The sequence below is a fragment of the Diaporthe citri genome (assembly GCF_014595645.1).
Source record: "Diaporthe citri strain NFHF-8-4 chromosome Unknown scaffold_6, whole genome shotgun sequence".
Taxonomy (NCBI): Eukaryota; Fungi; Ascomycota; class Sordariomycetes; order Diaporthales; family Diaporthaceae; genus Diaporthe; species Diaporthe citri.
Genome location: NW_025064851.1, coordinates 1448134 through 1468098, shown reverse-complemented (window position 1 = coordinate 1468098; position 19965 = coordinate 1448134). Strand labels below are relative to the sequence as shown.

At 53.6% G+C, this 19965-nt stretch overlaps 7 protein-coding genes across 7 annotated transcripts; 3 read left to right on the top strand and 4 right to left on the bottom strand.

The window, feature by feature from the left end:
• Positions 1–1190: 1190 nt before the first annotated feature.
• On the top strand, positions 1191–2360 carry INS49_012422 (uncharacterized protein; the record flags this gene model as incomplete). Its single annotated transcript, XM_043173125.1, has 2 exons — positions 1191–2150; positions 2205–2360. The coding sequence occupies 2 exons, from the start codon at positions 1191–1193 to the stop codon at positions 2358–2360; spliced, it is 1116 nt and encodes a 371-aa protein (XP_043022422.1).
• A 1893-nt stretch (positions 2361–4253) lies between these two features.
• On the top strand, positions 4254–5326 carry INS49_012421 (uncharacterized protein; the record flags this gene model as incomplete). Its single annotated transcript, XM_043173124.1, has 2 exons — positions 4254–4557; positions 4716–5326. The coding sequence occupies 2 exons, from the start codon at positions 4254–4256 to the stop codon at positions 5324–5326; spliced, it is 915 nt and encodes a 304-aa protein (XP_043022421.1).
• Positions 5327–6251: 925 nt separating this feature from the next.
• INS49_012420 (uncharacterized protein) lies at positions 6252–7337 on the bottom strand (the record flags this gene model as incomplete). Its single annotated transcript, XM_043173123.1, has 1 exon — positions 6252–7337. One exon carries the CDS (start codon positions 7335–7337, stop codon positions 6252–6254), a length of 1086 nt encoding a protein of 361 aa, XP_043022420.1.
• Positions 7338–8736: 1399 nt separating this feature from the next.
• Positions 8737–10245, bottom strand: INS49_012419 (uncharacterized protein; the record flags this gene model as incomplete). Its single annotated transcript, XM_043173122.1, has 5 exons — positions 8737–9250; positions 9310–9698; positions 9789–9896; positions 9953–9972; positions 10035–10245. 5 exons carry the CDS (start codon positions 10243–10245, stop codon positions 8737–8739), a joined length of 1242 nt encoding a protein of 413 aa, XP_043022419.1.
• Positions 10246–13612: 3367 nt separating this feature from the next.
• Positions 13613–14239, bottom strand: INS49_012418 (uncharacterized protein; the record flags this gene model as incomplete). Its single annotated transcript, XM_043173121.1, has 1 exon — positions 13613–14239. The coding sequence occupies one exon, from the start codon at positions 14237–14239 to the stop codon at positions 13613–13615; it is 627 nt and encodes a 208-aa protein (XP_043022418.1).
• Positions 14240–16432: 2193 nt separating this feature from the next.
• On the top strand, positions 16433–17082 carry INS49_012417 (uncharacterized protein; the record flags this gene model as incomplete). Its single annotated transcript, XM_043173120.1, has 2 exons — positions 16433–16973; positions 17042–17082. 2 exons carry the CDS (start codon positions 16433–16435, stop codon positions 17080–17082), a joined length of 582 nt encoding a protein of 193 aa, XP_043022417.1.
• Positions 17083–17882: 800 nt separating this feature from the next.
• Positions 17883–18692, bottom strand: INS49_012416 (uncharacterized protein; the record flags this gene model as incomplete). Its single annotated transcript, XM_043173119.1, has 1 exon — positions 17883–18692. The coding sequence occupies one exon, from the start codon at positions 18690–18692 to the stop codon at positions 17883–17885; it is 810 nt and encodes a 269-aa protein (XP_043022416.1).
• Positions 18693–19965: the final 1273 nt, after the last annotated feature.

Genomic DNA, 19965 nt, shown 5'->3' with positions numbered 1-19965 from the left:
CGTTCTTAGCAACATGAAGTGTGGAGCCGTGGTGAGTCGAAGGCTGTACACATCTACCTATCTCCGTATTTTCGACCTCTGTCTGCCATGGCCTTGCTCCGACATCCTGTGGTCGGTTCCCTTGTCCTTCCTGGGCCATGAATGCAGTGATGGAGCTAAGGACGCCTCTGTCCTATTCGCTGAGAATAAGAGTTACAGCCTCGATTATCAGTTCCAGCCATACGTGATCATTGTTTGCGGACCCTCTTGAGTTGATTGTTGACCCATGACGAGAGCGGATGTCTCTGCTGGTAAACGCGTAGGGTTGGCCACCGATCTTTACAAACAACCCATCAAGCCTCTGGCTCCACAAGGAGATACATAAGCCTACGCATTCGTCCGAATCTCACCTCCCATGAAGCATCACTTTGGCGCAACGGCAAAGGCGGGTGACTTTCGAATCACCTTAGCGACGATTATGGTAGCTTGGTTGCTCAGTTCGACCCCACTGTCACACCCTTCGAGGGATAGTCAAGGAAAGCAAGCACTGTAAACTTCATCTCCTTTTTTCTCCATGTTCTCTTTTTGATGCCTTTGGATGCCCAATCTTTGGGGAGGGGAGGTACGGTGGTGGGCGTTGTTCACAAATGCCACAACGACAGCAACGCTCGATGTAACGGATTCTAAATTGCAACAGTGCATTTGACCCAGCTGGGACAGGCTGTGAGTACGACTCAATAAGCACACCACCTCTCAAAATTGGGAGAGCTTTTGGCTTGATTACCTTAAGCAGGCTGAGCGTCCAAGGACACGATATCTGCATGTCAGCTGTGCGGCTGCTCATCTGCATACGTGCAGTCCTATGATGGGCTGAACGCATCGCAAACATTCAAATACTGCGCATGAACTAATGCATGTTGACGAATTGGCACTTTTGTGACATGGGAACTACAAGGCATTTTTCGGTTCCTCCGTGCTGCGCCTGCAACGGTCAGCTCAAATACAAGGCCCACAGCCCTTAATAATCCCTATTTTGGCATCTGTCCCCGCTCTTCCTTACGGAATCCCAATACCTCGCTTCTTACTCTTTTGAAAATCTGGTGAGTCTGTACACGTGCGGGATTGTTGCTCCGTCAGCGACAGTGTCAGTCCAATCCAGCACACAGCCTGAGATCATCTTATCATTCAATCCACGGCGAACCGCAGCTACGATGGCATCTTCTGAAATGGCACCTTCTGAAGTGGCCTCTTCCGACAACTCTTCCGTGGCATGGAAGTCACTTGTACGCCGCAGCGTGGAGGCGTGGTATCCACCCAAAAAAGCCACGCATGCGATGGCAGAGGACTTCTTGGGCAGTTACACCGATCTGGACGATTTCCTGGTTAATTCAGGATCAATGGGTACACTCACTGGCATGTTCTGGTTTTTCCAACGCAGAGAGGCATTTCTGTCACAGAAAACCATGACCAAGTGGAGCAGGGATCGGTTGGATGATTACATCCTGCTTCCTGCTTCCCATGGCTTTGTCACAAGGACCGAGTGCTTCTTCGTCAGCCACTTCTGGCAGTCTAAGAACGACCCAGATCCCGGGGGAGAGTACCTACAGCTTGTAAAGATGGAACTTGGGCTACAGTCTTGGTCATTTGTCTGGGTCGACTGGACATGCCTTCCTCAGGATCCCCGGAGCAACACTGAAGAGGTCTACTTCCTGCGAGGTCTGGAGACCATGCCAGCGATCATTCGCAATTGCGGTTTCATGTGGAACTACCCGCCCTTCAAACCACGACTGTGGATTCTGTACGAGGTGGCCGAATATTCCCTCACGTGTGACGGCGGTATCGAGGTTACCCCAGACAACAAGGATTTTGTAGACCACGTCAAAGAGATGCGCGAGGCCGGTGTGCGCGCGACATTGAGTAGACATGGGTACGAATGCAAGGTCGAACGTGATAAGGAATTTCTCACCGCCTGGCTGGAACTCCTCGTTCTTCTAAAGAGACTGCTTATCGATGTGGGGAATATCAGGCATATTCTGGACAACCTCACATGGTTTCCCGTTACGGGAAACATGTACATAAACACCCCCAGAGGTCTCGTGATGCTTCACCCGTTTGAAGGTACTTTGACTCTGGGAGGAGAAGAGTACAAATTCACACCATTTCCTCTATGGGTAAGCTTTGTACGGTCGTGACTTGTGTTTATACTGCTGACCAAAGCTCAACAGAGAGACGGTAAATTACCCATACACACCAAGTCCGCACCCACAGAGACGCATCAAGCATCGGGCAGAGATGACAGTAAGAATGAGGTTAGCCAAGAAGAATCACAGGAAAGGATTGTCAAATACCGGTACCGAGATGGCGTGCTTCGCATGGAGTAATATATCTTACGCAAACGTCCATGACCGTGCAAGTGACTGGGGTTAACCGCTTGCGCACGAAACGACCACCAACTGAGGAGTTTCATAGTACTGGGCAGTCTTTTGTTTCTGACTTCCTGCTGGAACCTGGCTTCATGGACGTACGAGGCCCAAATCTGCCAGATTTGAATGGAGCTTTGCAGATTATTCTGCTCATTCAAAACATGATCTTCGAAGTTGAAAGCAACATAGACAAAAAACACAATTATATTTAAAGAACTGCGGTAATTACACAAATCTACGAGCAAAATAACGAGATGGAGATGCCATACTCCTATGGAAACTTTTTGGGGTGCGTGGTACAGATAGCCTTGAACCTCAATGAAAATAACACTCGAAGGGATGATAGATCCCGTTGTACGTATCATGTAATTACTCATCGATATTTCGAACCTATTACTACCCGCCCCGCTCTCCAAGGCCGCGTGAACTCGTCTTCAGTCTACCTTACGCACCGGCGCAAACTGAGTGTTATCCCCATGTTGCACATGAGGTGTTTCCGACGTGTTTGCGTCGCCTTTGTGTACTCGAGTGCGACAGAGATGTACATCACCAAGTTGCACACAGGTCGTATGAAACTTGCTTGTGTGAAGTTGTGGACTCTGGTGCAACAGATATCCACATTCAGGCCTGTACAAACGGACACTGATCTCTTATTCCGATACGATGGATGATATAGTCGTGATTCATTGGTGGTTGTGCCCCTTCTTCTGTGCTTTGGAGGTGGTCCTACGCTTAGTGTGGCAGAACAGATGTTTGCTGGGAGGCCACTTCTCGCTTCTTTCGGCACCCGATAGACAGATTCGCGTTTTCTTGATGGCACTCTGGTAAGACGGCCCATATTTCTTTAAAGAAAGTGCTCTTAAGAAGCCCAGTATTTTTGAGAACTCACAAGGTTACGGCCTCGACGTCTTATTCATCTACTCTTCTCGATACAATCGTTAGGCTACGTGTCCTATCCGACTCCTCAAACAAGGTGCGTGTCTAGACCCCACTTCAGCCATGTATAACTAACACAAGGTTTATTGTCTTGCAAGGAAAATGGGACGCGGTTGTCAGTGCTTCTGGGCCTGGTTCCTCTGCTGCCCGTGCATGATGGTCAAATATGCCTGTGGCGGCCTCTTCTGTTGTGGTGGCGGCAGCAAGAAGGAGAACAGGGGAAGCGATGGAGGTGTAGCCATGAACGACGCACCAAATCAACGGCGTGGTCGATGAACGAGAACGGACAGCCATTCACTCGCTCGAGGATAGAGAGCCTGCATTTCAAAGTCATCAGAGCATCATGCATCTTCAACAATGCTTGCATGCCTATTTGTTCCTGTAGTTCTGGTTCAACAGTGGAACAGTAATGAGTGCAGTAATGAATTGGCCGAAAGTTCCACTTCAGAACCTCGGAAGCTTTCAACAATTATCCAACGGTGAATGCTGAGTTCGGCAAGGATGCTGTGCCTCAATCCAACAGGGTCTCTGCTCTCGCATGTGACCAGCCGGGCCACTAAAAAGGAAAGATTAACGTTTGATAACTCATACTGACCTAGAAATGTAAGCGTAAGGATTGCGGCTAGGGACCAACGGCTTCTGCATGAATTTGCGGGACCAGTAAGACGGCTTCTGCACGCCAGATCTCGGGACAGTTTCTGTCCGTCACATTGCCTAAGTCAGGTCTATTTATTCTGTTCCTTTTTCTTTTTGTGTCCCGTCTTCCGCAATGTTAGATGGATATCGTCATCCTGACTGCTTATACTTCGATAGCAGCTTCAATCAGATCTAATAGTGGCCCCTCACGTCAATTTCAACTTTCACGGTCATCCACACAGCTTCCAGTCACGAATTTACTGCTGTCTTCCACCCAACATGGCCTCAGCGCCGGCGAAAGCAATGCGAGCATGGCTCTACTCCAGTGCATCAGGTGGCCTACACAAGAACTTGGCCCTTTCAGCCACAGCAGCTCACCCCCGCCCACAGTCGCCGCCCAGCCTGTCGAAAGATGAGCTGTTGGTCCGAGTGCGGGCGGCCGGCCTCAACCCCATCGACTACAAGATAGCCGAGCTTCCCTACGCCATGTCTCGCGCTATGATCTCCGTGCCGGCCAGCCCCGCGATGGACTTCGCGGGCACCGTCGTCGCCCACGGCCCTTCGGTCGAGTTCCCAACCCAAGGTCGGGGACTCGGTTTTCGGGCGCCTCGACCCGGGACGCTTCGGCGCGCTCGGCGAGTACATCGTCGCCAAGTCGTCCGGGTGCGCCAGCCTTCCCGCCGGCGTGAGCCTCGAGCACGCGAGCGGCGTGGGCTCGGTCGGCCTGGCGGCATTCACCAGCATCGTGCCCCACGTCCCGGGTGGCCTCTCTTCTTCCGGGCGGCGCCTCTCCGTTCCGCGTCTTCATCAACGGCGGCAGCGGTGGCACGGGCACGTTTGGGATCCAGATCGCCAAGCTCCTGGGCTGCCACGTCACTGCGTCGTGCTCCGCACAGAATGTCGAGCTGTGCAGGAGCCTCGGGGCGGACGAGGTGCTGGACTACACAGAGGGCGACCTGGTCGGCACGCTGAAAGCCAAGGGCCAGGTGTTCGACCTCGTCGTCGACAATGTGGGTTCCTCTCCCAGGGACCTGTACTCGGCCTGCGGCGAGTTCCTCAAACCGAGCGGCCAGTTCGTGCAGGTTGGCGCGGGCATGTCGATGGCTGACATGAAGCTCATGACGTCGCGCATGATGCTTCCATCATTTCTCGGTGGCGGATCCAGAAAGTTCTCGTTGGCGGTCGCAAAGAACAAGCACGAGGACCTCGCCCGTCTCGGCGAGTGGATCGCAGCCGGCAAGATTAAGGTCGTGGTGGATGAGGTTTTCGAGTTTGAGGATGCGCCGAAGGCGTATGAGAAACTCAGGACAGGAAGGGCAAGGGGCAAGATTATTGTGAAGGGTGCACCGTGAGCATCGATCAGTTTCGCCCAGGGCTAAGCTAGGTGCACTGAGGAGTTGCTGGATTTGATTCAACAATACCACGTAGAAAAATGGCGTGGATCATACCACACAACTCATCATCATTGGAATTCAGAAGATAGACTAACCGGTTCTATGACATTTATCTTAAATACAGGTCTCGAAATCTGGTCGCTTAAAATGCAACATGGTAATGTTGTTCCACGTATTTGCAAACTCTCCTTGCTGTGCTCACCGACCCCAAATATTGGGTGGACACGTTCGTTAGGCCAGGGAGGCCCTCGCGCTGGCTCTGGCGGGACTCGCGACACGATACCGACTCCTGACTGTATAGCGAAGATCTGTGGACAACGCCTGCTGGTAATTTCTTCCCCCGATCGGACTGGCCACAGAACTGCCCGGGGGCAAAATTCTCCAAAGTCGAAGCTGTGGCGGAGTCGGCATGCCTTCTGAAGAGCCATCGCCTAGGAACCAACAGGGATTCTTGGGAAGGGGAACTGGTACCGAACAAGTAGTTGAACGTGAGAATAATGACGATGTTAATAGACTCATGACACTTTGTAGATGAGAGTTGGGATCTGCCAGAAGTTGACTCATATTCTGACAGCTGCCCCAACCATGCTCACATCCTACCCTGAATAAGGTCTATTCCAAGTCCAAATATTCATCCCATTCTTTTCTCCCAGTCCTTGGGGTAGCTCTAACCCCTGATGAAGAGAACCCGGATGAACCGTTACATTTTGCCAAATTTCATTTCAAAGTGAATATTCCTGATCATAATGACTCGTGAAATAAAGAGATCAAATATGACATTGTTAGCACCTGCATACATTTTGAGCGCTCTGAAGTTAAGTCTCCTATTGACTATCCGAGCAAACCAGTAGGGGGCTGAAAAAAAGACGAGCCCTCCGAAGCTTCAAGCCGTCTCCACGTCATGTCCCGTCTCAGCCGGCACAGGCCAGCATTGTGAGACTTTCTGCACAAGGAATTCCACAACCGCAGCATTGACCTCGTGGGGTTTCTCACATTGCACATTGTGACCTGCTTCGATAGCCACCTCTGACAGGTTCCCACACGCCTCGCGCATCGGTTCAGCTAGCCGTGTCGTAAGGGTAGGGCAGATGTAATCGAATTTGGCGTGTATAAAAAGCACCGGCTTGTCTGCGCCAAGGTTGCCACCATTCGGCGCCTTGCTGTTATATGCTGCATTCGCCTTATGGTTGCAATAATAAGCTGTCCCAGCCCATATGCCAGTTTCCTCTGTTAATCTAACAAAATTGTTGAAGATCTCGTCGTTTAGCAGTGTGGCCGGAAGCGTCTCAGCCGGGGGCGCGGGATTTCCGCCAAACAACCCGCCATTCTTGCGTATGGTAGCAGTGAACGCCGGCTTGGAGGAATCAGCAGCATTGTACTGACCAACCGATGGACGCGCCCAGAGGAGTTTCAGGAGGCCATGGATATTGGCCTCGTACGAGGCGACAGGCTTTTCCAAGGACTCCTCATAAGCGGCCATGTAGTCCCACTGCCCGAAGGGGTATTCATCCTCTGGATAAACCTTGCGATCGACTAGGGAAACCAGTTGATCCAGGCCTAGCTCAGCTGACTGATACGGGATGCAGAGCAGCACGAGGGCCTGCACTACGTCGGGGTGCTGACGAGCCACTGAGGACGCCACAGCGGCGCCCCAATCGTGGCCCACCCAGACAGCAGCGGAGCGGCCTGTGTCAGAAAGCAAGGCGAGCATACCCTCAACAAGGGCTTCTTGGGAATAGTCAGAGGTGATGCGGCGAGCCGTTGATTTGCCCCATCCAGGCATATCTGGGGCAATGACGCGAAACCCCAGAGATGCGAATGACTGAAGCTGATGAATCCATGTCAGACCGATAGCAGGCCAGCCGTGGAGGAGAATGATGATGTTTCCGGTGGCCGGGCCGGCAGCATGATAGTGAATGGACTTTTCACCGCTTCCGTAGGAAACGTCATGCTCAGTGATAGTTGCCATCCTGTGTCTCTGTGCGGTGACTCCCTTTATGGAGTATGTGTCTTTAAGTTTGTCTCTGTAGACGATCAAACTATTTTCAGAAGGTGGCAGTGTAAAGTCGTGCGGAAGGTCCAAGTTGGAAAAGATGTGTTGGTAGACCTTCGCTGAAGAAGGCTTTTAACTTCACTCAGAGGATAGACCAGAGACCCTGAGACTCTCTGGTAAGTGGGGTCTGGTAACAACAAAGGGGAGAAAATCTGCAGGCTGTGTCCAACCTGCACAATCGCAGTCACCAACGAGGCATGTGCGTTCCCAGCCTGAGTAGAGGAACCAAAGCTAACGCAAAAGGGAGTTGCGGCAGTACTGTGTGACATGGTACAAAAGATTACGAGGAAGGAATGAGCCTCAGCCTGATCAGCCTGTAACACACATTACGCGTAGTACATTCAAATGAGATGTCATTTGCATGACCGAATCCTCAAGGTTCACAGCTTCGCTGCTTGTGAGACTCTTATTGGATTGCTTAATATTATACGAGTCTGGATGCTACCTGGGCAAATCCATTCCAAATGTGACCGGTCAGTGTCAGCTTATGATAAAGCATCTGTTGGTGACTTGGGCCGGGTTCCGCACAGGTACTTTTGTCGGGATGTGATTACTCACAAACGTGTGCAGATGGATGATCCACACTATTCCCACCCCTCTTCCCCCAACTGAAAAATCTGGCCGTCAGTGCCGTACTGAATCATGTCTCTGTATCCGGATATTGCATGCATCTTGCAACCTTTCAGCCCTCTGCCGAATCTCAGGTCAGTGTAAAAAGTTCGGTACTGACGGATCTGTACCCAGCTCTTCGGACGTTTGTCGGGATGGTATGTTATATCACTCAAATGTTCCGTGATGCAAAAGATGTACTTCGGCCTGGCCAGCATGGCAAGACTTATTACCAATCGTACATACCAAGAGAATCTCTGTTTCGAATTTGTTGGCCGAATTTAAAATGCCCTTGGGGAAATGGCATCCCGATCCGGCGTTATGATGGAACCTGGCCAATCCACCGAATACCGGAACAGCCATCACTGCAAGAATACGTGGGTGTAACTAGATTGAGTGGAACTTCGCTGCCAAAACTGTCACATACTCTCTGTCCAGTGGTAAGACAACGCAGGTCTGATTCCACAGCTAGTTGTCTTATACCCAAGCAGAAATTTCCATGTTCTTCAACTGTAATTCAAAGTGATAGCAAATAACGACGTAGGCAGATGGGCTACTCAACCCGAGTAGGGGCTCGGGACACGACATCGAACCTAGCCCATAGTGATATCAATTACATTTCTGCCCTTTATCCTGGCTCTTATCGCTATCACCCATTCGCACCTCCTGTTACATACCTAGCTTAGAATACCGATCATTCCACGAGTCACACATCCATCCACGGGTGCTGGCGTTGGCGATTGGGATCCGACGATCTGGAAATTGATTCCTGCTCTTGGTCCACTTCAATTGTTCTCATTATGGTGGCCGGGTTTGAGGAGTCGGTGGTAGTGGTGAACGTGCCTCCTTTCTTCGCAGCTTGCATGAGCTCGAGGTCGGCCAGACCCATGGGCCGAGTATCTTCGTCCCCGAGGCGGTGTCCGTTGTTGATGGGCAGGTTTCCAATGGTACGTGGCCACGTCTTGGATATTGCGCTGCGGCTCTTGGATGACCACACGCTACTCCAGGTTTTGATGGAGGCGAGGAGCCTGCCGAGGAATGTATGCTCGGCAAAGGCGCGAGGGACGGACGGTGCGCTCATGACGAGGTTGACGGAAGTGATCTCGGCGAGATACCACAGCCATAGATCTGAGATGGTGTACGAGGTGTCTCCGATGGTGGGCCAGGGATATATCGTTTTAGCAGTCGCGTAGAGACGGCCGGAAGCGCAGGCTAAAGACCTGCGCAAACGTTAGTATGTCTGTAAATAACCTCTTAAGGAAGGGAACGGGATACGAACAGCAACCCAAGGGAGAACATGAAGGATAAACCGATCTTGCGTGATTTTGCCATCTGCAGAGTCCAGATGACGCGCTGCGGCAGCATGAATATCGTGACGTCTACGGCGAGATTGATTCCTGTCGCCACGACGTCGAGGTCTTTGCGGCTAAAAGGGGTCGAGCCGGGCAACAAGACATTCCAGGACTTCTGCACAGGGTTGTTGGCGAAAATAATGAAGAATGTTCCAACAAAGTAGAACAGGCTGTTGAGAGATATGAGGAACCAAGTCGTCCAGTAGAAGGTGTTTCGAGTACCCCGTGGCACGAATATACGCTTCCATTCCCACAAGATGGCTGCTTTGGCCGGAATAACATATACAGGATCAATAATGGAGAAGAACATTAAGTACTGCATGGCAGTCGCATGGCAGGATTAGAATAAAGAATTTAAAAGAGATTCCCAGCTATTTGGGGTTGTTCAGGGTGTAGTCAGACATACCACAGCCAGATCAAGCATGTTCCCAGCTCTGATGTTCCACTGGTGGACGTATAGGCCACCTCCTCGAATGTACGAGATGAGGGCCCATAGGAAGCAAATGTAAGGCGCCTACATATTGATAAGCGGACCATTGTTGCGATACGAGTGGATGGTTCAAAACTCACGAGAGAAAACAGGGCTAGATCTGGAGTCCATGTTCCTTGGTCAGTGAAGCGGTGAGAGTAGGGGCCGGTGATTAGCACGTACAGTCTTCAAGATAAACTCTCTTAGTGACCCTGAGCCGCGAGTACGCGCGCAACGACGCCGCCACTGCGGTAAGGGCGGCGCAAATGGTGATCAGAACATAAGCTGCGACGTTGTGAGGCGGTCGGAAATCGAAGTTGTAATTTCCGTCTGGTGATGGACAAGCCGGCCCGTTGAGGATTTCCTCGGGCCATGACCAGTCGAATTGTGTCATCTTTGGGCAAGAACAGAGTCGGTTAGCAGTGGCGTGCAGAGCATAAGAACCTCGAGACGGAAGAAGCCCCTAGGATGAAACGTTTGCAAGCAAGTTTAGGGCTGCAGGGGACAGGGAGGAGAGAGTGGAAAGAGTGGTGTAGCCGAACCACTCATCTGCTCCTCCATGGCTTACTTATTGATTGGGAATCCATTTTGTTCCCTGGTTGCCACACCCTAGAACAGGGTGGGAAGAAGTTTGGCCCCCGACAATGTAAGAATAGCCCCCAAAATTGACACTCTTCATGTGACCAAAACTGCTATGAGGTTTCAACCTCCACCGAATGTTGACGGAGATCAGTCGTCAGGCTGCGGCACGGGCATATGAGCATGCAGGCGAGCTGACTGCAGTGGGAGGATCAGCAGAGCATACAGACTCTAACCCATTCTGAAGCAGCCCACACGGAATTGCATGTCAATCATCCCCCAACTTGAAGAGACATTGGTTGTAATTGTCATTCAGCCTATCATATTCTGGATTGGACCATCCAAAAGCCTCGTAATGACATGGAGTAAAACTCAAGGCACAGACAGTTGGTCATAAATGGAAGGTGTTTTCTTGTGCAGGCTCAATTTGGGGGTCACACATTACTTGGCTGGTGGGGGCTGTGTGCTATCTCCACACATGTCGTTTTCAAAGCTCTAGAGAAGATGATCTTCACCATTTTTGAAGTCAGCAACCCATCCCTCGGCGATCCTCCGGCGGGTCGTCTCCCACTTTCCCGTTGGATGCAGGCTGCTGTGCCTCTGACTTGCCTCGAAGGTGTTGCCTCTTTTGATGCCACATGTTCGTGAAGGTTCCTTCCGAGGACCAGCTGTCCGTTCTTCACTGGGCTTAGAGCGGGCCTAGAAATTACATCTGTTTTACTAGATACTTAAGTATGAATGATGAGTTCCTCCTACAACTTGCATCTTACCATTTAGGCATAACGCTATAAGCTTTCTCAAAGAAGTAGTATACATTTTGTCTCACTCCTGAGACGTAACATCCAAATTTGAATGGTCCAAATTCGGCCCCCACATATTTTGCATCAAAGGTGACATTGGGGGCTCGGTAGGACGGTGAATAAGGCATATCGTCAAGTAAGACACGGAATCATGCCAAGAACTCATCATCTTTACGATTTGATGCTCAAGTATGGACAAGGCTAAAGATCGGCTGATCCTCCTGGGAAACCCAACGTGGCGTTAGACACAGCAGGTGATACCGATCCGTGAGGATTGAGTGTCTCGGGCAGATCAACTCTTTTGACATGCCGTCTCTGGGCATTCGCTTGGTTTGCCAGCCAACAACAGCCTGCATGGAAAGGCGCAATGAACGAACCTCTCCTAGTGAGACTAAATAGCTTTTATTAGTTTGAGTGGTTGGTGGTCAGACGGGAATGACCCGCCCAGCCGTCTTGGGAAGCTTACGCGGAACAAGGATGCTCCATGCCGCCTGCAAACAACTCAGAATACTCCTCTCCAGTACTTTACGATTATTGGTTTCCAACATTTATCGAACCACCCCCCCCCCCCAACACCCTCCCACAGTACCGCTACAACCTCACAACGGACGTCGACGTTTGATTGATCCGCGTGTATCATGTTGTTGTGTAAGGCTCTTGAGACGTGATCCGAGGTCGAAATGCAGATGGGTGAATGACATTCGACAGGAACAATTTCAACCCAGAAGTACTTCGACGGCAGACTGTAAATCGTGATTGAGTCGAGAGACGCTGGTCTTATACATATCTAGAGCATGTGGCCTCTTAATTGATAAGGTCCAATTACATTTCTTTTTCCCAAGGGTAACAAAATTGTGTCTAGTGACCTTCTCGCCTTGAACTGAATCTTTGCCCAAACGGAAGTTCCCCCATCCTGAATTTTTAACATGCCTCACCGCAACCCCATGGCGATTTCTGAGCCATTTGCAGTAACTGGGATCTCGTTGAAGTTACCCCAAGAAGCCACCGATGAACCCTCGCTGTGGGAGGTTCTACAAGGTGGGAAGAATCTCATGACGCCATGGCCTGATTGACGAGTATCCTACTTCGTACATACACCTCGGGTGCTGCACTTCTCACCCAACACATTCACAACTGTATCCCTAGTCTTGAAGAGACCTTAAGGTGGCGTTATGTTGGGATACTAAGTTTTGTGCACTGATAATACATATGTTAGAGATCTGCCCAATGCAGGTAGGCTTTTTAAAGACCACGGAATCTGTTACCCCATGAACTTGAATAAAGAAGGTGCTATGCTCTCACATATTCCGACATAGAAAGCCCTCTAGGACTTGGGCTATATAAATCTTACCACCCACCCACGCGACTATAGGTTTGTATTCTAAACCAGGTATTACATTGGATCTCAATCATCATCAGAATCAAATTCTACTGTCAACTTTCTATACAACAACCATCAATGCGCTTCTCCCAGTTCATCCTCCTACCTCCCTTGGCCATGAGTACCGTCGAAGCTTCACTTCCGGGTATACATAGTCATGTCTCTCATGCCCTAGTGTTTAACGGATGAGACATGCTGACACTCGACTCCAAAATCCAGAAGCTTGTGAACGACGTCGCCGAGTCCGGACCTTCGGCCGGCGGTGCAGGCCACCGCCGCTTTGCCGAGCCCGAACCAGACCCCAGGTCCAGTCCGTCCCCCAAGGGGCCTGGGCATCAATGTGACATCAACGACATCGGCCAGGAAGACCAGTCGGGTCCCTTACCGAAAGGTCGAGGCCACTGAGCCGGGGTCGAAGCGAGCTTCGGGGCGTCGGTGAGTTAGGGGGTCCGGACCGGAAGGTCGTGAGAGGCCTGATGTGGCTGAGGCTCTAATGCACGGCCTTGTGTGGGGTCATCATCAGAGGCAAGTAAACGGGTTGGAAAAAAATATGGCGAGATTTGGTAGCCTCTGCTAATCCATTCCTTTGCTGCCAATGACGTTTGTTGATGTTTTATCGGACCACTAGTCCTCTTCGAAGGGCAATTCCAAGATGCTGATAATGTAAACAAGAAAGAGGGAAGATCCAAGCTTACGTAGAAAACTTAGTATGTGCAAGGCAAGATGCTGGTCCCCTGCTTGCTCCCACAACTCCTTTCTGCTCGGGATCGTGATCAAACATACATCACTCGCGATAAAATTTGCTTCTTGAATACGCGTAAGTGCGAGAGGTGACCCGGTGTCGATGCCTTATATTCATATTGGGTATCTGTATTCCTCCACCCGGGAACGTCCCGAAGAACATGTTTCGAGGTCAGACGCCTTAACCTCCCATGTTATGCTGATAATGTCAAAACCCAGTCGCACCGTCAAGGAAACCCATCGCGTTTCCTGCTTCCCCCTCAAGTAACCCTCGATTCCGACACCACTGCCGGCGCCGGCTGCTGAACCAACGTAGTCGACCCCAGATGCACAGCAAAGTCATACGCCGGCGGCTCAGGGTGACCCAGCAGCTGCCCCGGGCCGGCGCCCCCCACGAGCGACTCGCGGTCCTGCCGCGAGGCCACCCGAGACGGCCCCTCGCCTAGGCCGAGGGCATGCACCTCGGCCATGTCGACGCTGAGGCAGGGCTCGAGGTCGTCCTCGTTGTACGGCGGCGGCGCCTCGCCCAGCTCGTTGAGGCCCTCGGAGGACTGCGTCGAGGCCCGGTTGGTGTGGTGCGGGTACACCCAGCCCCAGCGCGACGCCCCCGGCTGCGAGCGGCTCCGGCGCCGGCGGCGGGCCCATAGCTGCCGGGAGCCTCTTGTCGAGCCGCCTCCTCCCCTTGAGACCGCGTCGCCTTCTGCGTCTCCTGCTAGTCTTGGGGCCCGGCGCCTTCTGATGAATTGGTACGCGCCGAAGAGTAGGACTCCGATCGTTAGGGCTGAGGCGAGGGCGACGAGTACCCAGACCCAGGACGGCGGTTTGCTGCTGCCGGAAGCGGTGTTGGTGGCCGTTCCATTGTTGGTTTGGTTGCTATTTGCGTCCATGTCTGCGTAGCGACCGTTGATGCCCCTGTGGGCCCCGTGGGTTCTGTGCCTCCTTGACTATGGGGAGCCAGGCAAACCGGGAAAGGGAACGCCTGCGAAGGGGAGGTAGGTGAGGGGCTGCGTTGTCCGTCGTGGCTCTATCGCGGCGGATTCGTTGTTTATGCTGCTGGCAACTGCTTTTAGGACACTGTACAGGGACCGGTGGAACATACGACGACTGTAGCACGACCGCAGAGAAATGGGTATGTGAAAGAATGAAAACCCCTGCGCATGATGATCTTTGCAAAGGTGAGTTGAGGTTTGAGCCCGCACAGCCGAGCAGACACATGCGGCTGAGTCCTTGGGAGAAACCTTGACAGAAACCTTGGGTGGGTGCAAGTTGACGTGGCCCTCCAGGACTAGGGCCCTGGGCGGCAGTCATCTTCGAGGTATGATGATGGAAGGCAAGGAGGGTGACGTCTTGGTCGTCAATGCCTTCCCAGCTCATGCCACTACAGTGGGCCAAGGGGAGGGCACGACGTGGGCCGCATTGTCAAGGGTCTCCCTCGTACCTAGCACTGCTCGTTGGAGCCCCCACTTTGGGAAGGGCCGATCGTGTTAATTGATTGGCCGCTTGCACCGCCCGTTGCAAGACTTTCTTTCTGCCATCTTCTTCTTGCTGGGACTCAAACCGAGGGAGATGCAGCATGCACACGGTAATCGAGACGCCGAAGCCAATACTTTTTCCGGCCGGCGGATTCCTGACTCTCCAACAGGGCGGACCTGCTTGGCCATCCCCTGAACCAGTTATCCAGATGATGCTCCCGGATATGTCCCTGGTACAGGCTTCGGTGCCTTTCTGCAGTTGACCTGCAAGCCAGCATCGTCTCTTGCCAGTCTGCGCGAGAGAATGGAAAAAGCAGAGGCCAGTGAGGTCAGGCACTTCGTCACCTTGGACCAAGAGCTTCTGCGCCTCTACGTCCTAGTTGTGCCAGCGTCTTGTTTGCATTCCAAGACAGGCTGTGGTCTGTACTTGCGCTTGGGTTGGCAGGCATAATCTGCGCCCTTATGCGCGAGGACGAAGTGAGCTTGGTTGCCGAGGTCCCCAGCGGCGGCTGAAATCTAAAAGTTTCATGCCCCTCCGAGGTCGATGTTAGTGACGCAGGGTCGTTTCTTTACCACGACAACTAGTCATTCTTCAGTTTGCTCCTTCCTAATCCGCGCCGTCTCGCAAGACCATCAGCGGTATTCCGCGGTCAGCCAGAACCGTCTCTGGACTCCTTTTGCTACACTTTCGAGGACTGATGTTGCTCCCAGGAATGCAAGGGACACTCGGGCATCGCATCGTGTTATAGAGCCCTGAGGCGAGTATTGGGCTGGTTGAAACACGAGGTTTGGTGGGGGTTCGCCAATCTGACGTGGGCTGTGCCGGACTCTCGGTGTGTTTGGGTCATGGCTAAGACGTCGTCGGATGTCCGGGGCAATGAGATGAACGCGAGAAATGTGGGTATGTTTCTGTTTCACGTCTTCCGGACAAACCGTGCCGAGACTGAGCCCCTCCAAGTGAGATCCCCTCCATTGGTGGGAAGCGTGGCTTCGTTGTCCTCGCCACGGCTTTCCGGCCACGCTCGATCGAACCTGAGAGTGCGAAGTTGCAGAGGTCAACGGTGTGAGAGCACACCACCTGCTACATGATGCACGCCGCATGCTTCCTGCAGGCAAGTGCAGTACCGAGCAAATCTTGAGCTGCAGACGACCAGGGTTGTGATTTTCGACCTCGATGGATTGTTTGACGTGCATGTGATCCCGGTGCCGAGACAGTCCATCAACGGTGCACAGCATTTTCGCGGGTGGCTTGCGTCTCCCCGGATGGCTGGGAGGGAAAAGGGCTGAGTTTTCCCGGCCGTGGCCGCGCTGATCTGCCGGCAGAGCGTTTTCGCGGGGTAGCTTTCCCCGGCTTCAACGCCCCGAGACCCGCCGGCAGGGACCGGAACCGTGGACCGAAGCCTATTTCACCGCCCACTAGACAAAGACTCGGCATTTCCTCCCCTCTTGAGCCTCATTCCCCCTCTCCGTGAAATGCAAACCCAGAGGACACTCATCCGCCACATCCTGCGCACCCTATCCCCTGTCCACCACCACAAACCCCCAAGGAAACCCGCCCTCGCCCCCCGGCAGCTCAGCCGCCCGATAAGCCACACCCCAACCCCCAAGATGCGCCTCCCCTACGTCCCGGACCCCCCGCCGACCTCCTCCCCGGAGGACCAGGCCATCGTGGACCGCATCGCGGCGCGGCGCGCGCCCCGGCCCCTGACATCCCTGGACCTGGCCCTGCTGCACTCGCCCCCCGTCGCCGACGGCTGGAACTCGTTCCTCGGCGCCGTGCGCACCCGCACGCTGCTCCCCGCCGACCTGCGCGAGCTCGCCATCTGCCGCGTCGCCTCCGTCAACCGCGCCTGGTACGAGTGGATGCACCACGCGCCGCTCGCCACCGCCGCGGGCGTCGGCGACGAGGCCATGGCGCTGGTCAAGACGCGCGTGGGGCCCCTGGGCGACGTGAACACGCCCGAGGGCGGGTTTAGTGCGCGGCAGTGGGCTGTGCTGTGCATTGCTGACGAGATGACGCGGAATGTGGAGGTTAGCGAGGGGACGTTTGCTGCGGTGAAGGGGTTGTTTGAGCAGAGGGAGGTGGTTGAGATCGTGTCCACCGTGGCGTGTTATAACTGTGTCAGCCGGTTCTTGGTGGCGCTGGACGGTGAGTTGCTTGCCTGGATCCCCCCTGCCAGATTTGATTATGATCGGATTACTGACGTGATGGCGCAGTTGGGGAGAAGAACGGGACTGGGCCAGATGCAGCTCACTAGTCGCCCTTGCGTGCCTGAGGGTGGTGTACAGCAGGCTAAGGGGTGAAGGCATTTTGAAACATCGGTTGAGTCTGTAGCCCACGGTAGCGAGCAAGCTTGGGAGGTCAGGACTCTGAAGTCCAGTACTTCGCAGCTTGGGATGCTCGCTCACATGGCAAGAGTGAGGCAGCACTAACCCCTTTACGATGGCTTTACACTACTTGGTCAGTCAATGATAAGGCACTGTCATCACATGGGACGGAGGGAGTTGGATCATGACAATGCATTCCCTCACGATCACCCTAACAACACAGCTGCTCTCGAGCCGTGGATGCGGAAAAATGGAGGCATTAAAAGTACATGATCAGACACCTGTCGCCATTCACATGCTGGTGGGGAAAAGGGGGTATCGAACTCCTGCGGTGAAACTGATTATCTGGAGATTAAACAGTATGTCGTGATATATGCAGTGGCCTGTTGGAACGCTCCAGTCCAGTGAGATGCTGATATGCCACGTCTAGAACACCTTGTGTGATGTTGTGTTGCGGTTCTGCCAGAGGTGGCAGTAATGGTGCTGTTTGGTGGGAGTGAGGTTTCCGTAAAGTATGCCTGTCTCTCGTATGCGGCGGATGCGGCGGTGTGCAGCTGCGGCCCACAGCTGTAGGTTGTAGAACGTAAAGTCATAATAGTCGTAAGAATAAACCCAAAATTCCTCGTTCGGCGCAATTTGTTTTATGTTTTTTCCCTTTCCCCTCCCCAGTTTCATGTTCCGTGTGCCCATTTCGTTGTCGCTTCTTGGTCTTCGTAAAAGTATCTGGGTGTCATGGAGAGCGCGGAGAGCCCGGCGAGCCCGGTGAGGACATGGCCTTCTCGACGCTGGCGTGACGCTTGTGCAGCAGCGGTGACAGCTGCAGCTCCCTCATGACGTTGCCCCAGCCCACCTTAGGGCCCGGGTTGACATTTTCGCTGTGGCCCATTGTCTGTTGACTGAGCCGGCGGAGGAGGGGTTTCTTCTTGATGCCCTCGGTGACGGCGCGGGGTAGCTGTGGCCGTGCTGCGAACTCGTCCTCGAACAGCCGGCTGCCGACCTTCTCGGAGCTGCTGACGGGCCTCTTCTTCTCGGGCGGCTTGCTCTGCGGGCCCGAGTTGGCGACGATGCCCATGTAGACGACAAGGAACCGCATGCGCAACATGTCTAGTCGCCGGACCTTGTCCTCCAGCCCCTTCCGCTTGGATGCCCACAGGAGCCTGGCGGTTGCCTTCAGCCTCAGGTCACCCAGGTCGCTCATGCCGTCGGCGCCGGCACCGACACCCCTGCACTCGGCCAGGAGCAACGAGTTGAGCTCCTCGCGCAGGTCATCGCCGCCTCGCTGGATCTCGCGGAGCAGGCGGCCCAGCCTGAGCTTGTCGTCCAGGCGCTGGACGCGGGAGACATCTCGGTCGTAGCTCTCGTTCTCCTGGACGGAGGAGTCGGCGGCGTCGACAAAATTGATGACCTCTGCGGGGGCGACGACATAGGCCTTGGCGTACTGCGAGAAGATCTGCAAGACAACGACGGCGCTGAGGAAAAGAGCGGTCAGGGCCAGGACGAAGGTCCACTGGGTGGTCACGGGGCTGGGGACCGTGGCCATGGTTGCTGCTACTGGGAGCGGTAGAGACGACGGCGTAAGCGCATGGCCTTGCCCCGGGTGCTTCAGGAGCGTTGTGCGGGATGCCTTGTGCGCCTCATGTACGAGATGAACACGTTGTATATATGTGTGGACGTGGCGTATGCAGGTATGAGAGGATTTGAGGTGGGAACAGAGTCGAGATAAGATCGGCCGAGAAGCGGGAGTGGAGAAGAGGGGACGAGTTCCCCACGCCAGCTAATTCGGACGGTTGGCAGGGAGAATCAAAAAGGCAGAGAAATGGCGGCGGCAGGGTGAAGGATGACGAAGAGTCAGTCTGTCATTTGCAGTGATGAATGGCATGTGCCAGGTACCGCTCGAGTTGCATTGGTCTGTTGGAACTATGCCTACACGGTCTAGGGAAGCCAGGTAGCACGATCCTGCTGCAAGGCACGGGGGCGTCGGTGTGAGTGGGAACGGAGAATTGGTCTCCTGCTCTTTCCCTCCCCGGCTCTCCCGGTGTCAATTCTGCCCTCCAGCCATCGAAGGATATGTAACAGACCGGACAGGATGGGAAAAAAAGAGAGAGGTCGATCTGGCCCCACTGTCGCGTGGCCTGTCGAACTGCTGCAGTGGCTGAGTGGGGGCCCGGAATCCGAACCTGCTGAAGAACCAAGATTCGCCCTCGACACGGCTCGCATCGCATCGAGGCGTCGGCCCACCAACAGGAGAGATTGGTTGGGTGGTGAGACAAGTAATCTCTGCTGCTGTACGACACGCCTGCTGTGCCTGCTGCATGAGTACATACGTGCCTACCTTGGTACCTTCCTAGGTGACCTTGAAAGGGGGAATTCCAAAAGAAGGTGATTTCTGTGCTTGGAAGGAGCTGTGAATGCCACTATCCACCGTATCACGGACTTACCTGCAGTACCTAGGTACCTTGGTATCCTGGCCCGTGCATGGCGATTAGTAAGCCCACCGGTAGAGCATCTCTGCAGGCTTGAGCTGAGCTACCGCTCCCACCACCTTCCAGCAGGTTCGCCCAAGAAGCCGTCTTCTTCATCGGCAATGCATAGGTCTCGCGCCCTTGGGTTTGATAGCCTTCTACAGTTGATCTTGGTAGATATTTCAATAACCGACACCTTATTATCCGTGTGAGCTAGGCTTATTGTCAGAGCTCTGCCGTGTTCTGCGTTCTCCTTGACACTGGAAGCCGATTTACTTCGCTGCTCCCTATCCTGATGCACAAACAGTCGGTCTACCTCGGGGGCGAAACCCATCCAAACGGCCGAGAAAA